General features: G+C 45.4%; 1 protein-coding gene and 1 pseudogene across 1 annotated transcript; both read left to right on the plus strand.

The window, feature by feature from the left end:
- Positions 1-3,543: 3,543 nt before the first annotated feature.
- Positions 3,544-7,567, plus strand: LOC148101621 (uncharacterized). The gene is made up of 2 exons (XM_087846575.1): positions 3,544-3,660; positions 3,867-7,567. The coding sequence occupies exons 1-2, from the start codon at positions 3,607-3,609 to the stop codon at positions 6,711-6,713; spliced, it is 2,901 nt and encodes a 966-aa protein (XP_087702701.1). The 5' UTR covers positions 3,544-3,606; the 3' UTR covers positions 6,714-7,567.
- An 11,787-nt stretch (positions 7,568-19,354) lies between these two features.
- Positions 19,355-21,864, plus strand: LOC148101622 (uncharacterized; annotated as a pseudogene).
- The last annotated feature ends 1,580 nt before the right edge of the window (positions 21,865-23,444 follow it).

Below are 23,444 nucleotides of genomic sequence, written 5' to 3' on the forward strand. Positions count from 1 at the left end.
TAATGGACTTCTATACATTTTACATCACATTAAAACGTTGGGTGTAAGATTCAGATAATTATTTAATAAAAACTAGACATTTTAAATGAGAATAAGAAAGAAAAGTATTTCTTTGTGCCCCCCTTTCCCTGTTAATGCCCTACCTGGCCGCCTGGTAAAACTTTGCTAGATCCGCCCCTGCACTGTTACCAGCTGTCAGCTACTTAGAAAAGGATCCTGGTTTTATTGGTCTCTCAGAAACAGTTCATAACTTTCCTTCAACTCATTCATGTCACCTAAAAGGTAAACCTGTTTCTCCATCACCTGTTCAGCTCTGATGATTCAGTAAGAACATCTCCTGGTTTCATCTTCATGTTTCCCTCTCACCACATATCCAAATTGATATAATGACCAGCAGCTTTTACAGCTGTGGCTTATAGTGCCGTATACACTGCAAAGCTGCGGTTGTTTGGCAAGAAGATTTGATCACACTGGAGATGTTTTTTACTAACTCTTGTAGAAAAACAAAATCTTGTCATTCATATCCCGCACAAACAATTGGCTAGCACTGCAAGGCTAAGCAGTGCTAGCCAATGGATCATCCTGTTTGGCTGTCCATAAGACGGTGATGTAAGTGTGACTGGAGCTGCTATGTAGCCTATTTAATATTTATATTGTACGAACGTGATAATTCTGTATATTGTTCAAACGTGAAAGGTATATTGTTAGAACAATATACTTTTCACTTTTCTATTTTTCTTTTGCCTGGGTGGCAGCTCTACGCTTCCGTACTACGCTTCCGTATCCGAGGCTTTTCAATGTGGCCTCACAAAATTATCACGACTACAACAACCATGAAAAGAGTTGGATGGACATTGCTGCTCAATCACAGCTGCCTGGTCAGTGTTTTTCATCAGTAATTTAGCAAAGTTGACGGTGGTGGTGTGTGTGAGTGAGGGAAAGACAGATTTTCAGGTCGCATCAGAGCATCAGGCTGTATAGTGTGAGACCCTGCATCGTGACCTATGAACTTCTAACCCCTGAGATTCAATTGTACAGTTTGAGCAGGAGCTGAATAACGCGACTGAAAAAAATCGCACAGTGTTTGCCCAGCTTAATGCAGACTGTTTAAACTAAACAAGCTGCTGTTTCACATAATAAACCCTGTCAGCTGCAGTATTGCTTCTGTTTTAACAGTTAAAGCAGTAGAGACGAGCTGTTTGCATGTGCGTTGAACTCCAGCATCATTAACCAGGCTAGCTGTTAGCTTATAGCTCACGCTAGCTAACCAGCGAGCAGTTAAAAGGACAGCCAAAGCTGCACAAAACACCCACAAACTTATCGCCGAAAATATGACTCGCAGCTCGAGCTGGACACCGCTGCTGTAACATAAGACTGACATCCAGCTAACCACAACTAAAAAGATATTTAGAGAAAACTTACCATTTCCTCAGGTTACACGAGTTTTTTCACACTGAAAAGTGTTTTGGCTCTCACTGAAGACACCGACGCTGAAGACATAGCTGTTCTTTTGTGCTGCTTTTAAGCGAAACATCCTTTGTATGTAAGGCCACGGGTGTTCATCCTCTTCAGCTCTAGCGTAGACTCTGCCATGTTTTCATGGGTTTCTTCTTTCCGCGTGTCCGCTACTTTGAAACACTCAGGCCGCTCTGCCCGCCACAGTTTCAAACTGGTCATGTGACTGCATGGCCACATCTGATTGGTAAAAAAGTTGCCGGAAACTTCACTGGCGCCATGTTATCTAATGTGTTAAACTAATTATTTTTTAAAAAGTAACGAGTCGAATTTTGCAAATGTAGCGGAGTAAAAGTACCGTTTCTTCTTCACAAATGTACTCAAGTAAAAGTAAAAAGTATCGTGCAAAAAAGGTACTTTAAAAGTACATTTTTTTCAAAAACTTACTCAAGTAAATGTAACGGAGTAAATGTAACTCGTTACTACCAACCTCTGCCTATATTTTAGATAGCAAGGAACTACGGCACACTGTGGTGTCACAGCTGGTGACGCAAATCTGAAGGCTAGACTGTCCCATTTCACAGCCTCGCATTTCCGGCCTTCTCAGTCTTCGAAGGATCCTGCCCACATAGACCGCGAAGGCTGGGTCCTCCGAACAATGCGGCTTATGTTTTGGGATACAGCTACTGAGCCTTGCATTGTTCACATGCCACCATCTTGGATGATGCCATTGCTCTAACACTGTGTATAAATGTATCACGGCTCAGTGCTGGTTTTATTTTAAAGCTTTACTTTGCGAATGGATTTACAAATGTGTATTTTATTGCACAAATCATTATTTAAGGACAGAATGCTTTATTTCCAGGTGTGTGACGCTTGTGATCGTCCATAAGATTCGCTCACATTGATACAGAGAGACTAGTGTAAGGCTGTTCCAATTGTCAGCACCGCTCTTCTCTTTTCCTGAGTCCTTAGCAATTCTCCTTCCCAAAAAGGACGTTTTAATCGAGGCAAAGGAAAAGAACCAAGGAAAAGGAAAGAGGAGGTACTTTTGAAACACACCCCACCTACTTACGATGTGTAGCTGAGTCACGTGACCCCACAGTAACAAACCACAGCAGAGTCGGAAAAATGGGGCGGAGCAAATGTGTGCAGGAGAGGAGTCAAGCAGAGAGAGCTGCTTTTTCATTAAACGGGAGTAAAGTAGTGAAGTTAGAGGAGAGAAACAAACTAAAGTATCGATCATATATTACTACCAACGTCCTGATCGATATCTGCATCGATCTGCCCACCCTTGTCTCCTGGATCGTAGCTGAGATCAGCGTGAACCACGTGGGTCTCTGCTCCCTGATCTGTTTCCTGTGTTTGGAAAGAGTTCCAGCTTCATCACGGAGTTTCTCTCGGTTTGTGGGCTCATCTAAAGGTAAGCACCGAGCTAACTTTACTGTGAGTTCAGTTCATGTTGAGTTTAGCTCCTGAATGAGGTCTTCTGCTGCTCTCCTCGGTGTCTGTTCACAGTTTATTGTGAACACGTTGAGAGAAGAGTGAGAGAGTGTTTGGAGAAAAACACCAACTAATCATTAGCTCAGCATGCTGGGAGAAGTTGAGCGTTCGCTCGCAGAAAGGTTGAGCATAATAACTGTGAGTCTGTGAGAAAGAGCTAGATTAGAGGGTGACAGGTCGCCTAGCAACAGAGGCTTCAGTAAGGGGAAGTTAAGAAATAGGAAGTATAGAGCTGCAGCGCCATATTAATAAAACACAGGAAACCAGAGGGAAAAAGCAGAACCAAGTAACACACACACACATTACTCAGACCAGAAGAAGTTGTTTTGATCGAAACTGTGTGTTTGACGTGTAGCAGAACTATATATATATACCCATTCTGGCTACTAATGCTTTCAGACCTGAGCGTGTGTTAGTGTGACAGGCCTCAATTTCCGGAAATATCTTTATTTTTTTTTAGCTTGACAACTCTGAGTCCAGTCTTTCTCTGTCGCTAAAAGAATTCAAAAGAACGGAATTTAATAAGGCTGACACACTGACTGAAGACATTTAGTTTGAGTGGATTTGAGCTTTCCATCACAGCTTCTTTTGGTCAAGGATGAAATACATATAAATATATTTTTTGTTCCAGCTGATCATCAGGAGGAGATGAGCCATTTAGGCTCAGCCACTACAGAGGAAACAATGACTTCAACCCAAAAGGTGAGCAAAAATATCTCTGCTATTGAAACTGTGTGCACGTCACAACTCTCATTGTAGCTCATAATTGTAATGTGATAATATCAGCAGAAGGTGGTGGTAACACACCTACAATGTGTTTGTTGACATCTTTGATTCCGCTAATGGAGTTTCAGTTTGTTCCACGACTGCATTTCACTCACTGCCTCTTTGTATCTCTGTCACTGCAGGACCAACATGGAGCGAGAAGTCAGCGCTCTCAGGAGGCCGACAAACCTCACAGAAGAAAGGAAGAGAAAAAATACAACTGTGATGAGTGTGGGAAGGATTTTACCAAGGCTGAACGCCTGAAAACACACCAACTCATCCACAGTGGAGTTAAACCGTACAGCTGTGACTTGTGTGGAAAATCTTTTACCTTGAGTGGAAACTTAAAAAAACACAAAATCATCCACAGTCGATATAAAGCATACACCTGTGACTTGTGTGGAAAATCTTTTACCCAGGCTGGAAGCTTAAAAACACACAAACTCATCCACAGTGGAGTTAAAGCGTACACCTGTGACTTGTGTGGAAAATCTTTTACCCAGGCTGGAAACTTAAAAACACACCAACTCATCCACAGTCGATATAAAGTGTACACCTGTGACTTGTGTGGAAAATCTTTTACCCAGGCTGTTAGCTTGCAAACACACCAACTCATCCACAGTGGAGTTAAAGCATACACCTGTGACTTGTGTGGAAAATCTTTTACCTGGGCTGGAAGCTTTAAAAGACACCAACTCACCCACAGTGGAGTTAAAGCATACACCTGTGACTTGTGTGGAAAATCTTTTACCCAGGCTGGAAGCTTAAAAACACACCAACTCATCCACAGTGGAGTTAAAGCGTACACCTGTGACTTGTGTGGAAAATCTTTTACCCTGGCTGGAAACTTAAAAACACACCAACTCATCCACAGTCGATATAAAGTGTACACCTGTGACTTGTGTGGAAAATCTTTTACCCAGGCTGTTAGCTTGCAAACACACCAACTCATCCACAGTGGAGTTAAAGCATACACCTGTGACTTGTGTGGAAAATCTTTTACCTGGGCTGGAAGCTTTAAAAGACACCAACTCACCCACAGTGGAGTTAAAGCATACACCTGTGACTTGTGTGGAAAATCTTTTACCCAGGCTGGAAGCTTAAAAACACACCAACTCATCCACAGTGGAGTTAAAGCGTACACCTGTGACTTGTGTGGAAAATCTTTTACCCTGGCTGGAAACTTAAAAACACACCAACTCATCCACAGTCGATATAAAGTGTACACCTGTGACTTGTGTGGAAAATCTTTTACTCACACTGGAAGCTTACAAACACATCAACTTATCCACAGTGGAGTTAAAGCATACACCTGTGACTTGTGTGGAAAATCTTTTACCTGGGCTGGAAGCTTAAAAAGACACCAACTCATCCACAGTGGAGTTAAAGCATACACCTGTGACTTGTGTGGAAAATCTTTTACCTGGGCTCGAAGCTTACAAACACACCAACTCATCCACGGTGGAGTTAAAGCGTACACCTGTGACTTGTGTGGAAAATCTTTTACCCACGCTGGAAGCTTACAAACACACCAACTCATCCACGGTGGAGTTAAAGCGTACACCTGTGACTTGTGTGGAAAATCTTTTACCCACGCTGGAAGCTTACAAACACACCAACTCATCCACAGTGGAGTTAAAGCATACACCTGTGACTTGTGTGGAAAATCTTTTACCTGGGCTGGAAGCTTAAAAAGACACCAACTCATCCACAGTGGAGTTAAAGCATACACCTGTGACTTGTGTGGAAAATCTTTTACCTGGGCTGGAAGCTTAAAAAGACACCAACTCATCCACAGTGGAGTTAAACCGTACACCTGTGACTTGTGTGGAAAATCTTTTACCCAGGCTGGAAGCTTACAAACACACCAACTTATCCACAGTGGAGTTAAAGCGTACACCTGTGACTTGTGTGGAAAATCTTTTACCTGGGCTGGAAGCTTACAAACACACCAACTCATCCACAGTGGAGTTAAAGCATACAGCTGTGACTTGTGTGGAAAATCTTTTACCCACGCTGTTAGCTTAAAAAGACACCAACTCATCCACAGTGGCGTTAAAGCGTACACCTGTGACTTGTGTGGAAAATCTTTTACCCACGCTGGAAGCTTAAAAAGACACCAACTCATCCACAGTGGAGTTAAAGCATACACCTGTGACTTGTGTGGAAAATCTTTTACCCACGCTGAAAGCTTAAAAACACACCAACTCATCCACAGTGGCGTTAAAGCATACACCTGTGACTTGTGTGGAAAATCTTTTAACCAGGCTGTTAACTTACAAACACACAAACTCATCCACAGTGGAGTTAAAGCATACACCTGTGACTTGTGTGGAAAATCTTTTACCTGGGCTGGAAGCTTAAAAACACACCAACTCATCCACAGTGGAGTTAAAGCATACACCTGTGACTTGTGTGGAAAATCTTTTACCCAGGCTGTTAACTTACAAACACACCAACTCATCCACAGTGGAGTTAAAGCATACACCTGTGACTTGTGTGGAAAATCTTTTACCCAGGCTGTTAGCTTACAAACACACCAACTCATCCACAGTGGAGTTAAAGCATACACCTGTGACTTGTGTGGAAAATCTTTTACCCATGCTGGAGGTTTAAAAACACACCAACTCAGCCACAGTGGAGTTAAAGCGTACAGCTGTGATCAGTGTGGTAAAGCCTTTGCTCGCCATACCTACTTACAACATCATCAAGTTATCCACTCCGGATTTAAGGCGTACAACTGCCACATTTGTGGAAAAACCTTCCGCTGGCTAAGTAGCCGAAATATTCACCTCCGCATTCACACTGGAAATGACGTTTACTGCTGTGATCAGTGTGGGAAACTGTTTGTGAAATATCAAGACTTAGAACGCCACATGTTTACCCACACTGTGGGAAGACCTTATAAATGTGACCTTTGTGATAAGACTTTTAAAGCTCCACATTACCTTAAAATCCACCAACAGATCCACACCAGAAAGAAACTTTAAGTGCAGTTACTGTGAGGTATGTATGTATATTGTTATCTTCTTGTTTAAGACTGACTGTTTGGACCAACTCTTCTCATTCAATTGTGTTCGCATGTAGGGCTGGGCCATATTATACCATTCACAGTATAATATGGTCCAGCCCTACATACAAACTTTAATCACTATTTTTTAGCCAATAGGCTTCAGTTCATCTCTAGATGGTTTAAACACACCCTCTTAGATGAACCTTGGATAGATGTAGAACAGGCACTATGTAATAATCTAGAAATTTCAGACTTACCATTTTTCAGCTCAAACATCAAACGACATGAATGCTTTAAAAGCATCAACATCAGCTCTTCTCTGACAGCATGGTGGGAGTTTCTAAAAATGACAGAGTCTTCATTAATCCCATGCAAACGTACACCTATCTGGAACAATCCGGACATATAACAAAACAATAATTCGATAAACTTTCCAGATTGGAGTTGCAACGGAATTAAATACTTGGAACATATATTGGAAGGAACAGACTTTATTTAGTTTGACAGACTAGTTACACAATATGGGATCAACAAACGATTTTTGGAATATCAACAAATTAAATCCATAGTCCATCCATCCATCTTCCTCCGCTTTATCCGAGGCCGGGTCGCGGGGGCAGCAGCCTAAGCCACGAGGCCCAGACCTCCCTCTCCCCAGCCACCTCCTCCAGCTTACCCGGGGGAACACCAAGGTGTTCCCAGGCCAGCCGAGAGATATAATCTCTTCAGCGTGTCCTGGGTCTGCCGCGGGGCCTCCTCCCGGTGGGACATGCCTGGAACACCTCACCCAGGAGGCGCCCAGGGGGCATTTTTGTCAGATGCCCGAACCACCTCAGCTGGCTCCTTTCAATGTGGAGCAGCAGCGGCTCTACTCTGAGCCCCTCCCGGATGGCCGAACTTCTCACCCTATCTCTAAGGGAGAGGCAGCCACCCTTCGGAGGAAGCTCATTTCTGCCGCTTGTATCCGCGATCTCGTTCTTTCGGTCACTACCCACAGCTCGTGGCCATAGGTGAGGGTAGGGACGTAGATCGACCGGTAAATTGAGAGCTTTGCTTTTACACTCAGCTCCCTCTTCACCACGACGGACCAGTGCAGCGTCTGCATTACTGCAGCTGCAGCCCCAATCCGTCTGTCGATCTCCAGCTCCCTTCTCCCATCACTCACGAACAAGACCCCGAGATACTTGAACTCCTCCACTTGGGGCAGGAACTCATCCCCGACCCGGAGTGGGCACTCCACCCTATTCCGGCTGAGAACCATGGCCTCAGATTTGGAGGTGCTGATCCTCATTCCCGCTGCTTCACACTCGGCTGCGAACCGTTGGAGGCTCTCACCTGATGGAGGACCTCACCTGATGGAGGCCCTCACCTGATGAAGCCAACAGAACCACATCATCCGCAAAGATCAGAGATGAGATTCTGAGGCCACCAAAGCAAAAGCCCTCCGCCACTTGGCTGCGCCTAGAAATCCTGTCCATAAAAATTATGAACAGAACCGGTGACAAAGGGCAGCCCTGGCGGAGCCCATCACCCACCGGAAATGAGTCCGACTTATTGCCGGCAATGCGAACCAAGCTCTTGCAACGGTTGTATAGGGATCGAATGGCCTCCGCGAGATCTTCAATGCACACCTCCGGCAGAGCTTCAACAGCATTCCGAGGGAGACTGGGGACATTGAGTCCGAATGGACCATGTTCAGCGCCTCCATTGCCGAAGCTGCTGCATTGAGCTGCGGCCGCAAGGTGGTTGGTGCCTGCCGTGGTGGTAATCCCCGAACCAAATGGTGGACATCAGAGGTGAAGGGAGCCACCAGGCTGAAGAAGGAGTCCTATCGGGCTTGGTTAGCCTGTGGGACTCCGGAGGAAGCCGACAGGTATCGACAGGCCAAGCGGAATGCGGCCCGGGCAGTGGCTGAAGCAAAAACTCGGGTGTGGGAGGAGTTCGGAGAGGCCATGGAAAAAGACTTTCGGACTGCCTCGAAGAAATTCTGGCAAACCGTCAGGCGTCTCAGGAGGGGAAAGCGGTGCTCTACCGGCACTGTGTATAGTGCTGGCGGAGCGCTGCTGACGTCGATTGAGAAAATTGTCAGGCGGTGGAAGGAATACTTTGAGGACCTACTTAATCCCACTACCACGTCTTCTGAGGAGGAAGCAGAGTCTGGGGATGAGGGGAATGACCCGCCAATTTCCGGGGGCGAGGTCACTGAGGCAGTTAAACAACTCCTTGGTGGCAGAGCCCCTGGTGTTGATGAGGTCCGCCCCGAGTTCCTGAAGGCTCTGGACGTTGTAGGGCTGTCCTGGTTGACACGCCTCTGCAATGTTGCGTGGAGATCAGGGGCAGTACCCGTGGACTGGCAGACCGGGGTGGTGGTCCCCATCTTTAAGAAAGGGGACCGGAGGGTGTGTTCCAAATACAGGGGGATCACACTCCTCAGCCTCCCTGGGAAAGTCTATGCCAGGGTGCTGGAAAGGAGAGTTCGTCCGCTAGTCGAACCTCGGATACAGGAGAAACAATGCGGTTTTCGTCCTGGTCGCGGAACACTGGACCAGCTCTTTATCCTCTCGAGGATACTTGAGGGTGCATGGGAGTTTGCCCAACCAGTCTACATGTGTTTTGTGGACTTGGAGAAGGCATTCGACCGTGTCCCTCGGGGTGTCCTGTGGGAGATGTTGCGGGAGTATGGGGTGTCTGGCCCATTGCTACGGGCCATTCGATCCCTAAATCCATAGTAAAAAAGAAATTTATTCCTAGTGAAGTTGAATTACAAACACCACCTAGTTTGGTACAATTTTTTAATCTAAAACCCCCCAAATTATTGTCTAAAATATACAGAACACTTTCTAAAATAGATGAATCAATATCCCTTCCTATTGCAAAATGGGAAGCAGATTAATCGATCAGCTTAGACCAAAACCTTTGATCTCAGATATGCTTAAAAACCTTTCAATGGATCAGAAATCCTAGTTTGCAATTAATACAATACAAAATATTACATAGAGTGCACTATACTGGTCATAGGATGTTCAAGATGGGCTATACGCTGTGGAGATCAGAGAAATATTTTACTGCTATTGTTCATGGTCATCATCATTACCATTGCATTAATAACATTAATAACATAATCTACAGCATTGATATTGTATTCAGATGTTTAAACATATTGTCACCCAATTAACTTTTTTTACAGGTGCAGTTATAACCACTTTAAACTGTTGAGTTAAATCTATAATCTTAAATGCTTTTGAATGCTTTTCATAATCTTAAATGTTTATATGCAGATTATATTGCATTATAAAAGAAAGGCCTAACTCTGAGCCAAAGTAGACAGGAAACGTAGGCTTTTGCAGAGTGTGCTTGTGAAAGTGAAACTAAAGCAGAGTCTAAGTGTAAGTTACTTTGAGGAGCTGTTGGGAGGATGCTATTTGAATAACCAAGTTATTCATTATTATCTTTTATTCATTTATATCTTTTTATTAAGCTTTGAGTAGTGGCGTTCATTTACAGCATTTATTCAATATATTAAATATATATATAGTTTTAGTAAACTGCTACACATCTGGGAGTGGCCTCTGTCTGGTTGTGAGCATTAGTGGGTGAGGTGAGAGGTGACACAGAGTGCCAATTGAGGTCAGGACACACACACACACACACACACACACACACATACACACTGTAGGTAGGCTTATGTTCTAGGTGAGAGTTCAGACCTATTTTGCTTGTAACTGCATTTTTGTGCGTGCAGAATTGCTAGTTTGTTGCAGAGCATGGCCCGAGGTTTTGGAGAAGCGAGAGCAAGATGAGCTACCGGAAGCACCTGGCGTGGAGGCGAAGAAGATGCTCTTTCAAACAGTGTTAAAGTCGTTAACGGAACATTTGTGGTTTTGAAACTTATGCATGTGATGACGCATGAGGGGGCGTCATAAAATTAAACCCTGATGGTATAAAACAACTGCTTGTGTATTGTTAGGGAGATCGATGCTGTCTGAGTACAGTGTTCATTAAAATCATCGTTTGACTCCACCCGGCCGGATCAGTGTTTTATTTTGGAATTCCTCCTGTATCCCTCCTCAATATTTGAACCCTTAACAACGCCTTCCAAGAACTGCTCACACTGTCTAGCAAATACACCGGACAATTACATCCACGCTCTTTGGTTCTGTCCACCAGTTCAGAAGTTTTGGCGTGAGATATGTGAAGACTTTTCAAAGTGTTTGAAATGTAACATTCCAGCCTCCCCTTTAGTATGCTTGCTGGGCAACTTGGATGAGGTCACTGCAGAAATAAACACAGCCCACGTTGTTTTTACGGCCCTATGCATTGCCAAAAAAATGGTCCTCATTAACTGGAAAAATAAAAATAATCTTAATTCTAACCAATATAAAAACCATCTAATAGATCACATTAGTCTTGATACAGCCTCTGCCATCACATTTGATCAATCCCTTTAGGCTCCTTTGATCGGCTTCATCACCTAGTGGGGGTGGGGGGTCATGGTTTGGTCCTGCCTTCGCTATTGTGGTTGATATGGGGGTAGGGACGGCCTTAGGGCGTCTGGGGAGTCCCTAGGGAGGTTTTCCCTGGAGGGCCTAACCCGGGGGATGTGGCCATGACCTGGTTAGGGGCTCTGGTGGCTCTTAGATGGTGTTTTCCTTGTGGCTGCGTACAGCGGAGATGGGGGAGGGTCTGTGCTGGCGGACGTTGGTTACTGGCCTGGTAGCCTGGCTGCCGCTGGGTGGGTCCGAGACGGGCGTGGAGGCTTGGGGGTCTGGGGGTGCTCCGCCCCCGGTCTGGGGTGCTGGCTGGGCCTTGGGGGCTTGGGTCTTGGCTGTTGTGTTGCCAGAGCTGTGGGCGGATGGGTGCAGGGGGGCTTAACCCCTGTGCAGGGGACCTCTGGTGCATCGGCCCAACTAGGGGGCTCTCTAACTGGTGGGGAGGTTGTTATATCTTTACAGGTGGTCTCCTCTCTACAGGAGCTCACTCAGCAGGTGGGGGAGAGATATAGGAGAGATAGAGAATGAACTAAACCTGGGTGTCTATTGTCTTGTGTAGTTTGGAAGATGAATGGATGATGGGGTGGGTGCAGTTTTCTCTGGGGTGGAGTCGGGTGGGCTCCCTCAGACTCTGTGGGGCTGGGCGGTGCTGCTGCTGCGGGCCCCGGTGCGGATGGGCCTGGGCCCCCTCTCCCTGGTGGGTTCCAGAGTGTGGGGGTGCCTACTGGGGTCAGCGGGGGAGCTGGCCCCAGGGAGGGGTCACTTGTCCCTCCCTTCCTTCCCTCCCCATCTCCAGCTGCCTCCCTCTTCCCGCTCCACCACAATCACCCACACATTCAGGGCCTAGGGGTAAAGGTGTGTCACCAGGGTGCAGGGGAGGCATCCCCCCCTCTGTCCCCTTCTGGCTTCCTGTGCCTCAATTTTATCCCACAACTTAGACATTCACATTACTCACACTCTCATTACACATACATATACGATCTTGGGGGTGGGCACGCTACACGGTTTCCAAATTACCATCAGGGTGTACAACCTCACCCCTGGCATCGTTGCCCACCTCCCAATTTTAAATACATGTAGACATTGAGGGCTATCAGGAGGGGCTATGCGCTTACCTGCTGCTCTCTGGCAGGTAGCTCTATGCCCTCCTTGATTTTAAATGCACCTTAGAACACATATGCATCAATACTACATATGAGCGGGCGGAGAAAGGTTTGGAGTCTTCTCAAACCCCCGTTCTCTGCGGCCTGCTGGAGCAGGGGGGCTGGGAGGAGAAGTTGGCCGTTCGATTGGGGTCTGGAATGTGGGGCCTCCCTGTTGCTTGTTTCTGTGTGTTTCTGTGTGTGCCTGTATGTCTGTGTCTATATGTCAGGTTGGGTATCAGACGCCACCTCTCTGGGGACATCTCCCCCCACCACTTCCCCTGTCAGTAGCAGACGCCCGCAGACATCGGTGCCCGGGGATGGGCGTCCAGGTACCCACCAGCTCACTCCTTGGTGCTGCTTGTCGGGGCCTGGAGCCTGGGGCTCGGTCACTCTGGAACAGCTGGCTACCGGCGGAGCTCCCAGGCACGTCACTGCACCCCCTCCCTCCCCCCCGGCTTCTGCTCCGCGGCTGCTGAGTGACCCCTCATCTGGGACTCTCCTCAGCTCTTTCTGGGATAGTGGCACAGCTGCCCCTCTGTTGGTCTTCCTTGGTCTCTTGTGTTCTGAGGGCCTCTGGATGTCTGGAGTCTTGATCTCCTCCATACCTGCTTCATGCCCTGGAGGACTGGGCTGTGGCCCCCCCACACCCTCTAGCAGATCATTACATGAAGGAACCTTTTAGATACAAGCGCGCTCATGCTCACAGTTTGCTGCACAATAATGTTTAATATTTAGTATTTACTGTTACACTCCCATAGTTCATCGTGATGTTGTTTTTTTATGTCGCTCTTTTTGTTCTTCCTTCTGCTTGTTTTCTCCTTTTTCTTTCTCAACAGGTGATCTGGGAGATTGATATATGTATTTTTTGTCTGCTTATTTTGTTGTTTTTTGCCCTTTATCCCCGTCCCTCTTCCCCGCTGTTTTTCTTTCCCTCTTTCTTTCTCCCCTTTCTTTTTCCCAGTCAAGTCTGTCCCGTATTTAACAAGTAAAAATAAAATAAAATAAACAATAAAAGGTGAATCAAATAGACCATTACGGCAAGGCTGGGATGGTCCATTTGGTAAATTAAATCCGTTGGGCATCTTTCTTCACCTTTAGACAATAATTCTGATGGCAAAAGAGCCAACCGTGACAGGCAAAAAAAAGAAGAAGAAGAAGAATCTAAAACCTGGAGTTATAGTCTGTGATGGACCGAGCAGTGAAGGAAAAATAAGGCACAGGTTGACGTCCAAAAAAATGATTTTTTATTTAACCCAAAAGAACATAATTAGTTAAATCATGACAAAAGAATCAAAATCTTGGGCCCATAAAAGAGGTCAAAATAACAAAACTCTACTCAAAGTACTGATAACTCAAACAAACTGACCTAACTTAACAAGACAAAGGGGAAACTTAAATAGTGGCTGATCAGCCCACAAAAACAGAAAAAGGGGTAAAATACACAAAACCTAACTAAACCAAACATAATAAACTCCAATTCCCCCCCATGGTCCCGAATTATGGCATGAACCAATTTGTATTGTTCCTTTAAAACTCGCTCCGCCCCTTTTTCCACCTCTTGGCTCCTCAATCAAGGGACTGGAGCAGCTGCAACTAAGGTAACTTGGAAAACAAAAGATTAATCATACATAACAGTGTAAACTAAAATGTGCGCACTTATTTTAGAATACAGTGTCATGTGGATATGTGAATTAACTTTAAACAAAAACCAGTTATTTATTATCCTGTAAACTAATGCCTATATTTAAAGAAAGACAAATGTGAATGTTATGTTACTTATAAGCCTCTACAGACATGGTGGGCATTACCACTGTGGGGCTGTAGTTGCAGCCATCACACACTCCCCCTCTTCAGATCTCTCCCTGGGACAGCGAGAGAGACAGTCTGCAGTGCAGTTATCTTTGCCGGGGATGTGGTTGATGGTAAACCGGAATGGCTGGATTGCAAGGTACCATCGCGTGATCCTTCCATTTGTGTCCTTCATTCTCTCTATCCATTGAAGAGCCTTGTGGTCTGTTTCCAATATGAACTCCCGTCCGAGAAGATAATACCTAAAGGAGTCCAGAGCCCATTTGATGGCAAGTCCCTCCTTCTCGATGGTTGAGTATCGCACTTCCCTCGGAAACAGCTTGCGGCTAATGAAGGCCACTGGATGACGCTCTCCAGGCGGTCCCTGTAACAGAACAGCTCCCAATCCTCTCTCTGAGGCATCAGTCTGAAGAATGAAATTTCTCTCAAAATCAGGGCTGTGCAAGACTGGGCTCTTACTCAGAGATTGTCGTAGGTCCTGAAAAGCCATCTTAGCCTCCTCTGTCCAGGTGATCTTATTGGGACTTCGGGCACCAGTCAGATCCGTCAGAAGAGCGGCCCTGGCGGAGAAATGAGGGATAAACCGATGATAGAATCCCGCCATACCCAAAAACGATCTCAGCTGTTTTCTGGTCTCTGGCAAGGGACAGGATTCTATGGCGGTGACCTTATTAACTTGAGGTTTTATTACTCCATTTCCAATCACAAACCCAAGGTACTCAGTTTCAGCCTTGGCAATGGCACACTTAGCTGGATTAACAGTCAACCCTGCAGACTGAAGACGCCCCAATACCTTCTCCAGGTGTTGCAGGTGTTCTTCCCAGGTTGAACTGAAAATCACTATGTCATCAAGGTAGGCTGCAGCAAAATCAGACATGTCAGACAGTACCTGGTCCATCAGTCTCTGGAATGTTGCCGGAGCACCATGCAGTCCAAAGGGCATGACTTTAAACTGGAACAAGCCCCACGGCGTCCGGAAAGCAGTCAGCTCTTTTGAGCGCTCAGTCAGTGGTACCTGCCAATAACCCTTGCAGAGGTCTATTGTTGTCAGGTATCTGGCCTTCCCAAGGCGCTCAACCATGTCATCAATGCGGGGAGTTGGATATGAATCAAATTGTGATACTGCATTCAGGTACCTGAAGTCTATGCAGAAACGGATACTGCCATCCTTCTTTGGCACCAGGACCACTGGATGGCACCACTCACTCTTCGAGGCTTCAATGATTCCTAGTGACAACATCAGGTTGATCTCCTCTTTCAACGGGATCAGTAGACGCTCAGGTATCCTGTAACTCATTCTCCTCACAGAAGCTCCATCTTTCAACACAATGTCATGTTCCACAATGTCCGTTCTACCAGGATTTTCACTGAACACATCTAATTTACACAGGTTTCTCACCTGAGCCTGTCTTTCCTCAGGAAGATGGTTGAGATCCAGGTCCTGAGGAGTGGGTTTTGGCAGATACTGATCATCCACTTCCTCCTCCTCCGAAACCTCCCGAATCAGAAAGACATCTGCTTTTGGTCTCTCCACCCATTCCTTAAGCAGGTTAATGTGCAGTACTCTGCTGGAGCGGGGCTGATCTGGAATAGCGACCTTATAGGTTGTTTGTCCAAGTTTCTTTTGGATCTCATATGGCCCTTGCCACTTTGCTAACAGCTTACTGTCATCACTTGGAAGAAGCACCAGCACCTTCTGACCAGGACGGAAGGATCTTTGCCGAGCTGACTGGTCGTACCAGGCCTTCTGGTGCTGCTGCGCTTCTGCTTTGTGGGCTTGGGCCAGCTCTGTCATCTTCTCCAACCGTCCCCGCATCTGGACAACATAAGAGACAACATTGACAGCCTGTGATCTTTCTTGGTCACCCTCCCAAGTCTCCCTTAGAAGAGACAAGGGGCCTCGTACCTCATGGCCATACAATAGTTCGAAAGGTGAAAAACCTGTAGAGGCCTGGGGTACTTCTCTATATGCAAAGAGGAGGTAGGGCAGCCACTGATCCCAGTCTGTACCAGTTTCATTGACAAATTTGCGTAACATTTGTTTCAGAGTCTGATTGAAACGCTCTGTTAGGCCATCTGTCTGAGGGTGGTATGGCGTTGTCCTCAGGCTCTTAATCCCAAGGAGCTGGTACACCTGCTTCAATAAAGTGGACATAAAGTTAGTGCCACGGTCAGTGAGAATCTCACGAGGAAAACCAACTCTTGAGAAGAACTGTATGAGACAGAGGGCGACTGCTTTGGCTTTTATTGATCTCAAAGGAAAGACCTCTGGGTACTTTGTAGCGTAATCTGTCACAACAAGCATGTAGCGGTTGCCTGCCTTACTTCTTTCTAGAGGACCAACGATGTCCATTCCTAGCCGTTCAAATGGAGTGCTGATAATTGGTAGAGACTGGAGAGGAGCTCTGGAGGGGATTTTAAGAGAAGACTTCTGGCACTGAGGGCAGCTTTTACAGAACAGTGTCACATCCGAGCGCACTCCAGGCCAATGAAAATATTTTCTAATGCGGGCCATGGTTTTGTGCTTTCCCAAGTGGCCAGCCCATGGAATGGAGTGTCCCAAGGAGAGCACCACCTTCTGGACTACTCTAGGCACCACCAACTGCAATGCTGAACCCTGCTGACGATACAAAATGCCATCTTTCAGCAGAAACTCCACCTTGCTGTTCAAATCTTGCTTCGTTCCTTGGTTCCTCTCTGCAGCTTTCTGGAACAGAGATGTTAGAGATGGATCGTCATGTTGCATTTCAATAATATTAACAGGGATTTCAAAACCCAAAGGTAACTCAGGCTCTGTGCTAGGAGCTACTCGAACAGCAGTATGTAGAAACTTCTCTTGCCTTCTCTGTCCACGTGACTTACGAGACTTCCCGGGTGCAGTCTCTATGTCCGCATCATAGAAGGGCAAGGCACAGAGTGGGTGTAAGGGCTCCTCTTTCTTCTTAGCTTGAGCTCTTGTTACTGCAACATTGCATGCATGACTAGGATTCAGCAAGTCAAACAACACAGGCAGATCTCGACCCAGCACTACTGGAAATGGCAGATTCTCTGCAACACCAATATTTAGAATATACGTTTGTCCCTGTACCTTGATGTACAGATCTGCTGTCGGATATGACCTCTCATCTCCATGAATGCAGCGAACAGGGATTGTCTCCACATTATTAACTTTATTTGCAGGAACAAAGTCTCGGTGCACAAGAGTCTGAGTACTTCCTGAGTCAACCAGGGCCTTTAATGGTTTCCCATCAACCTCAACTAAGGTCATTTTGAAACCATTCTCAAACTCCACCTTAGGCTCCACACTTTGTCGGGGCACAAAACACATCTGAGTTATCTTTGTAGAATTCTTCGGGCACATAGGTTTTGTATGGCCCTCCATCCCACACAAATAACAAATCACAGTCTTAGGTGGGGGTCTTGACGGCATATTGACAGGCTGGCTCTTTGGATGTTTACTCACCCCTGCTTTCTGGTAGTGAGGGACAGATTTTGGAATATCTCTCATTTTCCATGCTGTGTGGCTCCATGGCTGTCCTTTTCTCCATGCTGCCACAAACACATCAGCCAGCTCTGCAGCCGCCACTGCAGAGTTTGGATTGCGTTCTTTAATCCATATCTGTAACTCAGGAGACAGCATTCTCAAGTATTGCTCTAAAATTAATATTTCCCCAACCTCATGCACCGTTTTTCCTTTTGGCTTTATCCATTTCTCATATAACTCTTTCAATCTTGCATATAGTTCTTTTGGATTCTCATCAGATTTTACCTCCAGCGAACGGAATCTCAGTCTATATGTCTCAGGATTAATGTCATATTTTTGAAGAATAGCTGCTTTAACTTTGTCATAGTCTAGAGAGTCATCCATATCCATATGAACATACGCACCTCTTGCTTTGCCAGTGAGTAAAGGAATCAGATGAAAAACCCAGTCCATTTTTTTCCACCGGCAAACTACAGCCATGCGTTCAAATGTTGTTAAAAAATGTTCAATATCATCCTCCTCTGTCAATTTTTCCAGCCTGGGTTCATAAAAGCGAGACTGACCTGATTGAGGATGTATTTGCTCATTACTGGAGCCAGCACCAGGAGGATCCTCCTCTTCAAAGGACTCTACCTCTGGTTGTTCAGGTTCCTCCATTTGAGGCTCAGAGACCTCCATCTGAGGCTCAGGGACCGGGGAGGTACGAGCTTGCACTTCTACCTGCAACAGCTGAAACTGATGTTGTAGTGCTCTAAAGCGCTGTTCCTGGCGGGTGAACTCCTCCCTTCTTCTTTCTTCCTGGGCCTCCTGCTGACCCATATGAGAACGAAGGATGGAAATCAGTTCTGACATTGTCGGCTCCTTACCTTGGCTCTCAGTACTATCCACCCCTCCAGAGGCTCCATTTTCCTCTTCTCCTTCTACTTGCTCTACCACTCCAACTGGCTGGTTTTGACAATCTCCTTTTGCTCCTCTGCCACTCCTTCCCATTCTGTGCATGGCTTGATAAGTGAAGAGGGGGAAAAAATGAGAAAAAAAATCCTGTGCCTTCAACTGCTGATCCCACTCCTGACACCACTTGTGATGGACCGAGCAGTGAAGGCAAATTAGACACAGGTTGACGTCCAAAAAAATGATTTTTTATTTAACCCAAAAGAACATAATTAGTTAAATCATGACAAAAGAATCAAAATCTTGGGCCCATAAAAGAGGTCAAAATAACAAAACTCTACTCAAAGTACTGATAACTCAAACAAACTGACCTAACTTAACAAGACAAAGGGGAAACTTAAATAGTGGCTGATCAGCCCACAAAAACAGAAAAAGGGGTAAAATACACAAAACCTAACTAAACCAAACATAATAAACTCCAATTCCCCCCCATGGTCCCGAATTATGGCATGAACCAATTTGTATTGTTCCTTTAAAACTCGCTCCGCCCCTTTTTCCACCTCTTGGCTCCTCAATCAAGGGACTGGAGCAGCTGCAACTAAGGTAACTTGGAAAACAAAAGATTAATCATACATAACAGTGTAAACTAAAATGTGCGCACTTATTTTAGAATACAGTGTCATGTGGATATGTGAATTAACTTTAAACAAAAACCAGTTATTTATTATCCTGTAAACTAATGCCTATATTTAAAGAAAGACAAATGTGAATGTTATGTTACTTATAAGCCTCTACAGACATGGTGGGCATTACCACTGTGGGGCTGTAGTTGCAGCCATCACATAGTCATTATAATGGATTCTTCTGCACCATGTGTTTCCTGGCCACTTGGAAGAGTTCTGGAAACCATTCATGACAAAAATGGACTTGTACAATCTGTACTTTTAAAAACAAAAACTAACATCCTTGAAAGACCTGTAACTAAACTTTGCCTGTTACATTAGACATTAGTGTAAAAGTGTATTTAAATGCTCTGTTTGCTTGTGGTTATTTATGTGACTACATATGTCTAAAGTAGACTGTATGAGTGGCTCCTTATTTTCTTTGTGATTAGAATTGCCATGTCTGATAGCCATTACATTACACATATACATACATATTAGTGGCTGGGGCGTAGGAGCCATTTTTGGCTTGATAACATATGTGGCCACTAGAGGTCACCTTTTTCTGTTTTGGTATGGTTTGTTCATGTAAAGGTATTTAAGGTAGACGCACTTAGTCGGCATCAGGTGTGTCGTTAATTGTAAGAAGGCAAACAGTTTGTGACCGGCAGTGTTGGGTAAGTTACTTTAAAAAAGTAATTAATTACTAATTACTTAGTCAATATTGTATTTAAAATACTTATCTAATTTCTGTGTCAGAAAAGTAACTTAATAACTTATAGTAACTTATATATATATATATATATATATATATATATATATATATATATATATATATATATATATATATATATATATATATATATATATATATATATATATATATATATATATATATATATATATATATATATATATATATATATATATATGTATATATATATGTATATATATATATATATATATATATATATATATATATATATATATATATATATATATATATATATATATGTATATATATGTATATATATATATATATATATATATATGTATATATATATATGTATATATATATATGTATATATATATATATATGTATATATATATATGTATATATATATATATATATATATATATATATATATATATATATATATATATATATATATATATGTATGTATGTAAAGATGGCGCTGGAGTGACGGCAGCCTTTCCAAGTAGCTCTGCAACACCGCACTTTTTCTTAACTTTTAACTTTTTTTAGACTAGGCTTTCAAACTTTATTTCACCTTCCTCTAGTTACTGTACTTCTACCTCTTAGATATAGCGATACAAGATGGATAATGCACTTTTTAAAACTTCTGGAACCAGCTCCTTCATCTACTCGAGAGCGGAGCTGCTGGCTCTAAGAACAAAGGGACAGACCGGCATGCGACACAACATCCCGGCTGAGATAAAGAGGAGCTACAGAGACTGCAAGGCTGGAGCGAGGAAAGCGGATCACCCGAGGCGATTCAAACCATCAATCCCGACAGTGATAATGGGCAACGTGAACTCGCTACCGAATAAAATGGACTAACTGTGTGCTCTAAACAACCACCGACTATACCGTGAGTGCAGTTTGTTTATCTTCACGGAGACGTGGCTAACCGAGCTAACGCCACAGGCTAACATAGACCTATGCGGTTTCACATCCGTGAGAGCCGATAGGGACACGCAGGCCAGCGGAAAAAGCAGAGGTGGGGGACTCATTGTCTACGTTAACAACAGATACTGCAACCCCGGACATGTCTCCGTTAAAGTTTCGGTATGCCGTCCGGACCTGGAGCTGCTAGCTGTTAGCTTGCAGCCATATTATCTACCTCGGGAGTTCAGTCATGTGATCTGTGTGTGTGTTTACATCCCTCCGAAGGCCGACGCAACAGCCGCCTGTGAGAAAATACACACAGTCACAGCAAGACTTCAGACACAAAACCCCGAGGCTTTCATTATTATATCTGGAGACTTTAATCATGCCACACTGGATTCTACTCTGGCTGCTTTTCACCAGTTTGTGAATTGTCCCACAAGGAGCAACAGGACAATTGACCTACTGTATGCTAATGTGAGAGATGCATACAGAGCCACCCCCCTCCCCCCACTAGGGAAGTCAGACCACAACCTGGTTTACCTACAGCCACAATACACACCCCTCGTCCAAAGGCAGCCTGTCACAACACGCTCCATCAGGAGATGGACCCCAGAAAAGGAGGATGCTCTGAGAGACTGTTATGACACCACAGACTGGGACGTGCTTCTGAGCCCACATGGTGAGGACATAGAGGGGGCGACACACTGTCTTACAGACTACCTCAACTTTTGTGTGGACACGGTCGCCCCTGCTAAGACGGTACGGTGTTACCCTAATAACAAACCGTGGGTAACACAGGAAGTCAAAGCTGTCCTCAACATGAAGAAGAAGGCTTTCAGGAGCAAAGTGAAGGAGGAGATGAAAGCAGCACAGCGGGAGGTGAAACGCTGCCTGAGGGAAGCAAAGGACACCTACAGGAGGAAGGTGGAGCAGAAGTTGGAGAGGAACAATATGAGGGAGGTCTGGAATGGTGTGAAAACCATCACAGGCCACAACACCAAGAACAGCACAGTGGGGGGGGGGACTGTGGAGAAGGCAAACGAACTCAACAACTTCTTCAACAGGTTTGACCAGCCCACAACCCCCCCACCCTCACCCTCACCTTTACTACAGAGCCCTCTCCCCACTCTCCTACCTCCCTTGCTTCCCCCCCTTCCTGACACTATGATGACACCCCCCTCCTCCAATCCCTCTCTCAGCAGCAGGACATCTTCCCCCCCTTCCTTCCAATCATCTCCCAGTGTCACAGTGGATCAGGTCAGGAGACAACTGAGGAAGCTTCGCCCCAGAAAGGCAGCAGGTCCGGACAAGGTGTGTCCGAGGATGCTAAAGGCGTGTGCTGCTGAACTTGGGGAGCCGCTACAACGAGTCTTCAATCTCAGTCTGCGACTGGGGAGAGTGCCCGCCCTATGGAAGACATCCTGCATCATCCCGGTCCCCAAAAGGAACCGGCCCAATGAGCTGAATGACTTCCGACCGGTGGCACTGACGTCACATCTTATGAAGACTCTAGAGCGGCTCTTCCTCAACCTCCTCCGACCACAGGTACAACATGCCCAGGACCCACTACAGTTCGCCTACAAGGCGGGTGTCGGAGTGGAGGATGCCATCCTGTACCTCCTGCATAGAGCCCACTCACACCTCGATGGGGGAAAAGGCACGGTCAGGATCCTGTTTCTTGACTTTTCCAGTGCCTTTAATACCATCCGGCCCTGTCTGCTCCAGGAAAAACTGAACAGGATGGAGGTGGACCCCTGCCTGGTGGCTTGGATCTCCGACTACCTCACCGACAGGCCACAGTACGTCAGGCTGAAGGACATCACGTCTGCTACAACTCTGAATTATGCCACATTCAGAGGTTTGAAGACGACACAGCCATCATGGGGTGTATCTGGGATGACCAGGAAGAGGAGTACAGAAGTCTGGTGAGGAACTTTGTCGTATGGAGTGGTAAATGGTAAATGGACTTGTTCTTATATAGCGCTTTTCTACTCTGTCTGAGCACTCAAAGCGCTTTATACAACTAATTCATTCACCCAATCACACCCATTCACACAAGCACTTTTTTCTGACCTAAGTGCTAAGTAATCTACCATTCATACACATTCCCACTCCGATGGATGCATCGGAGAGCAACGCGGGGTTAGTATCTTGCCCAAGGATATTTGGCATGCAGACTGGAGCAGCCTGGGATCGAACCACCGACCTTCTGGTTAGTGGCTGACCTGCTCTGCCACCTGAGCTACAGCCACACAAACCACCTGCAACTCAACACCTCAAAGACTAAGGAACTGGTTGTGGACTTTGGGAGGTCCAGAGCAGGTCCACTGCCGGTTCAGATAGAGGGGGAGGAGGTGGAGGTGGTCAACAAGTACAAGTACCTCGGGCTGTAGGTGGACAATAAACTGGACTGGTCATGCAACACAGAGCACCTGTACAAAAAAGCCCAAAGCCGACTGTACTTCCTCAGGAGGCTGAGGTCTTTTAACATCTGCAGGAAGCTCCTGAGGATGTTTTACCAGTCGGTGGTTGCTGGAGTACTGTTCTATGCTGTGGTGTGCTGGGGGAGCAGCACAGCAAAGAAGGACTCATCC

Source organism: Neolamprologus brichardi, chromosome 9 (assembly GCF_056152115.1).
Source record: "Neolamprologus brichardi isolate AB-2024 chromosome 9, ASM5615211v1, whole genome shotgun sequence".
Lineage (NCBI taxonomy): Eukaryota > Metazoa > Chordata > Actinopteri > Cichliformes > Cichlidae > Neolamprologus > Neolamprologus brichardi.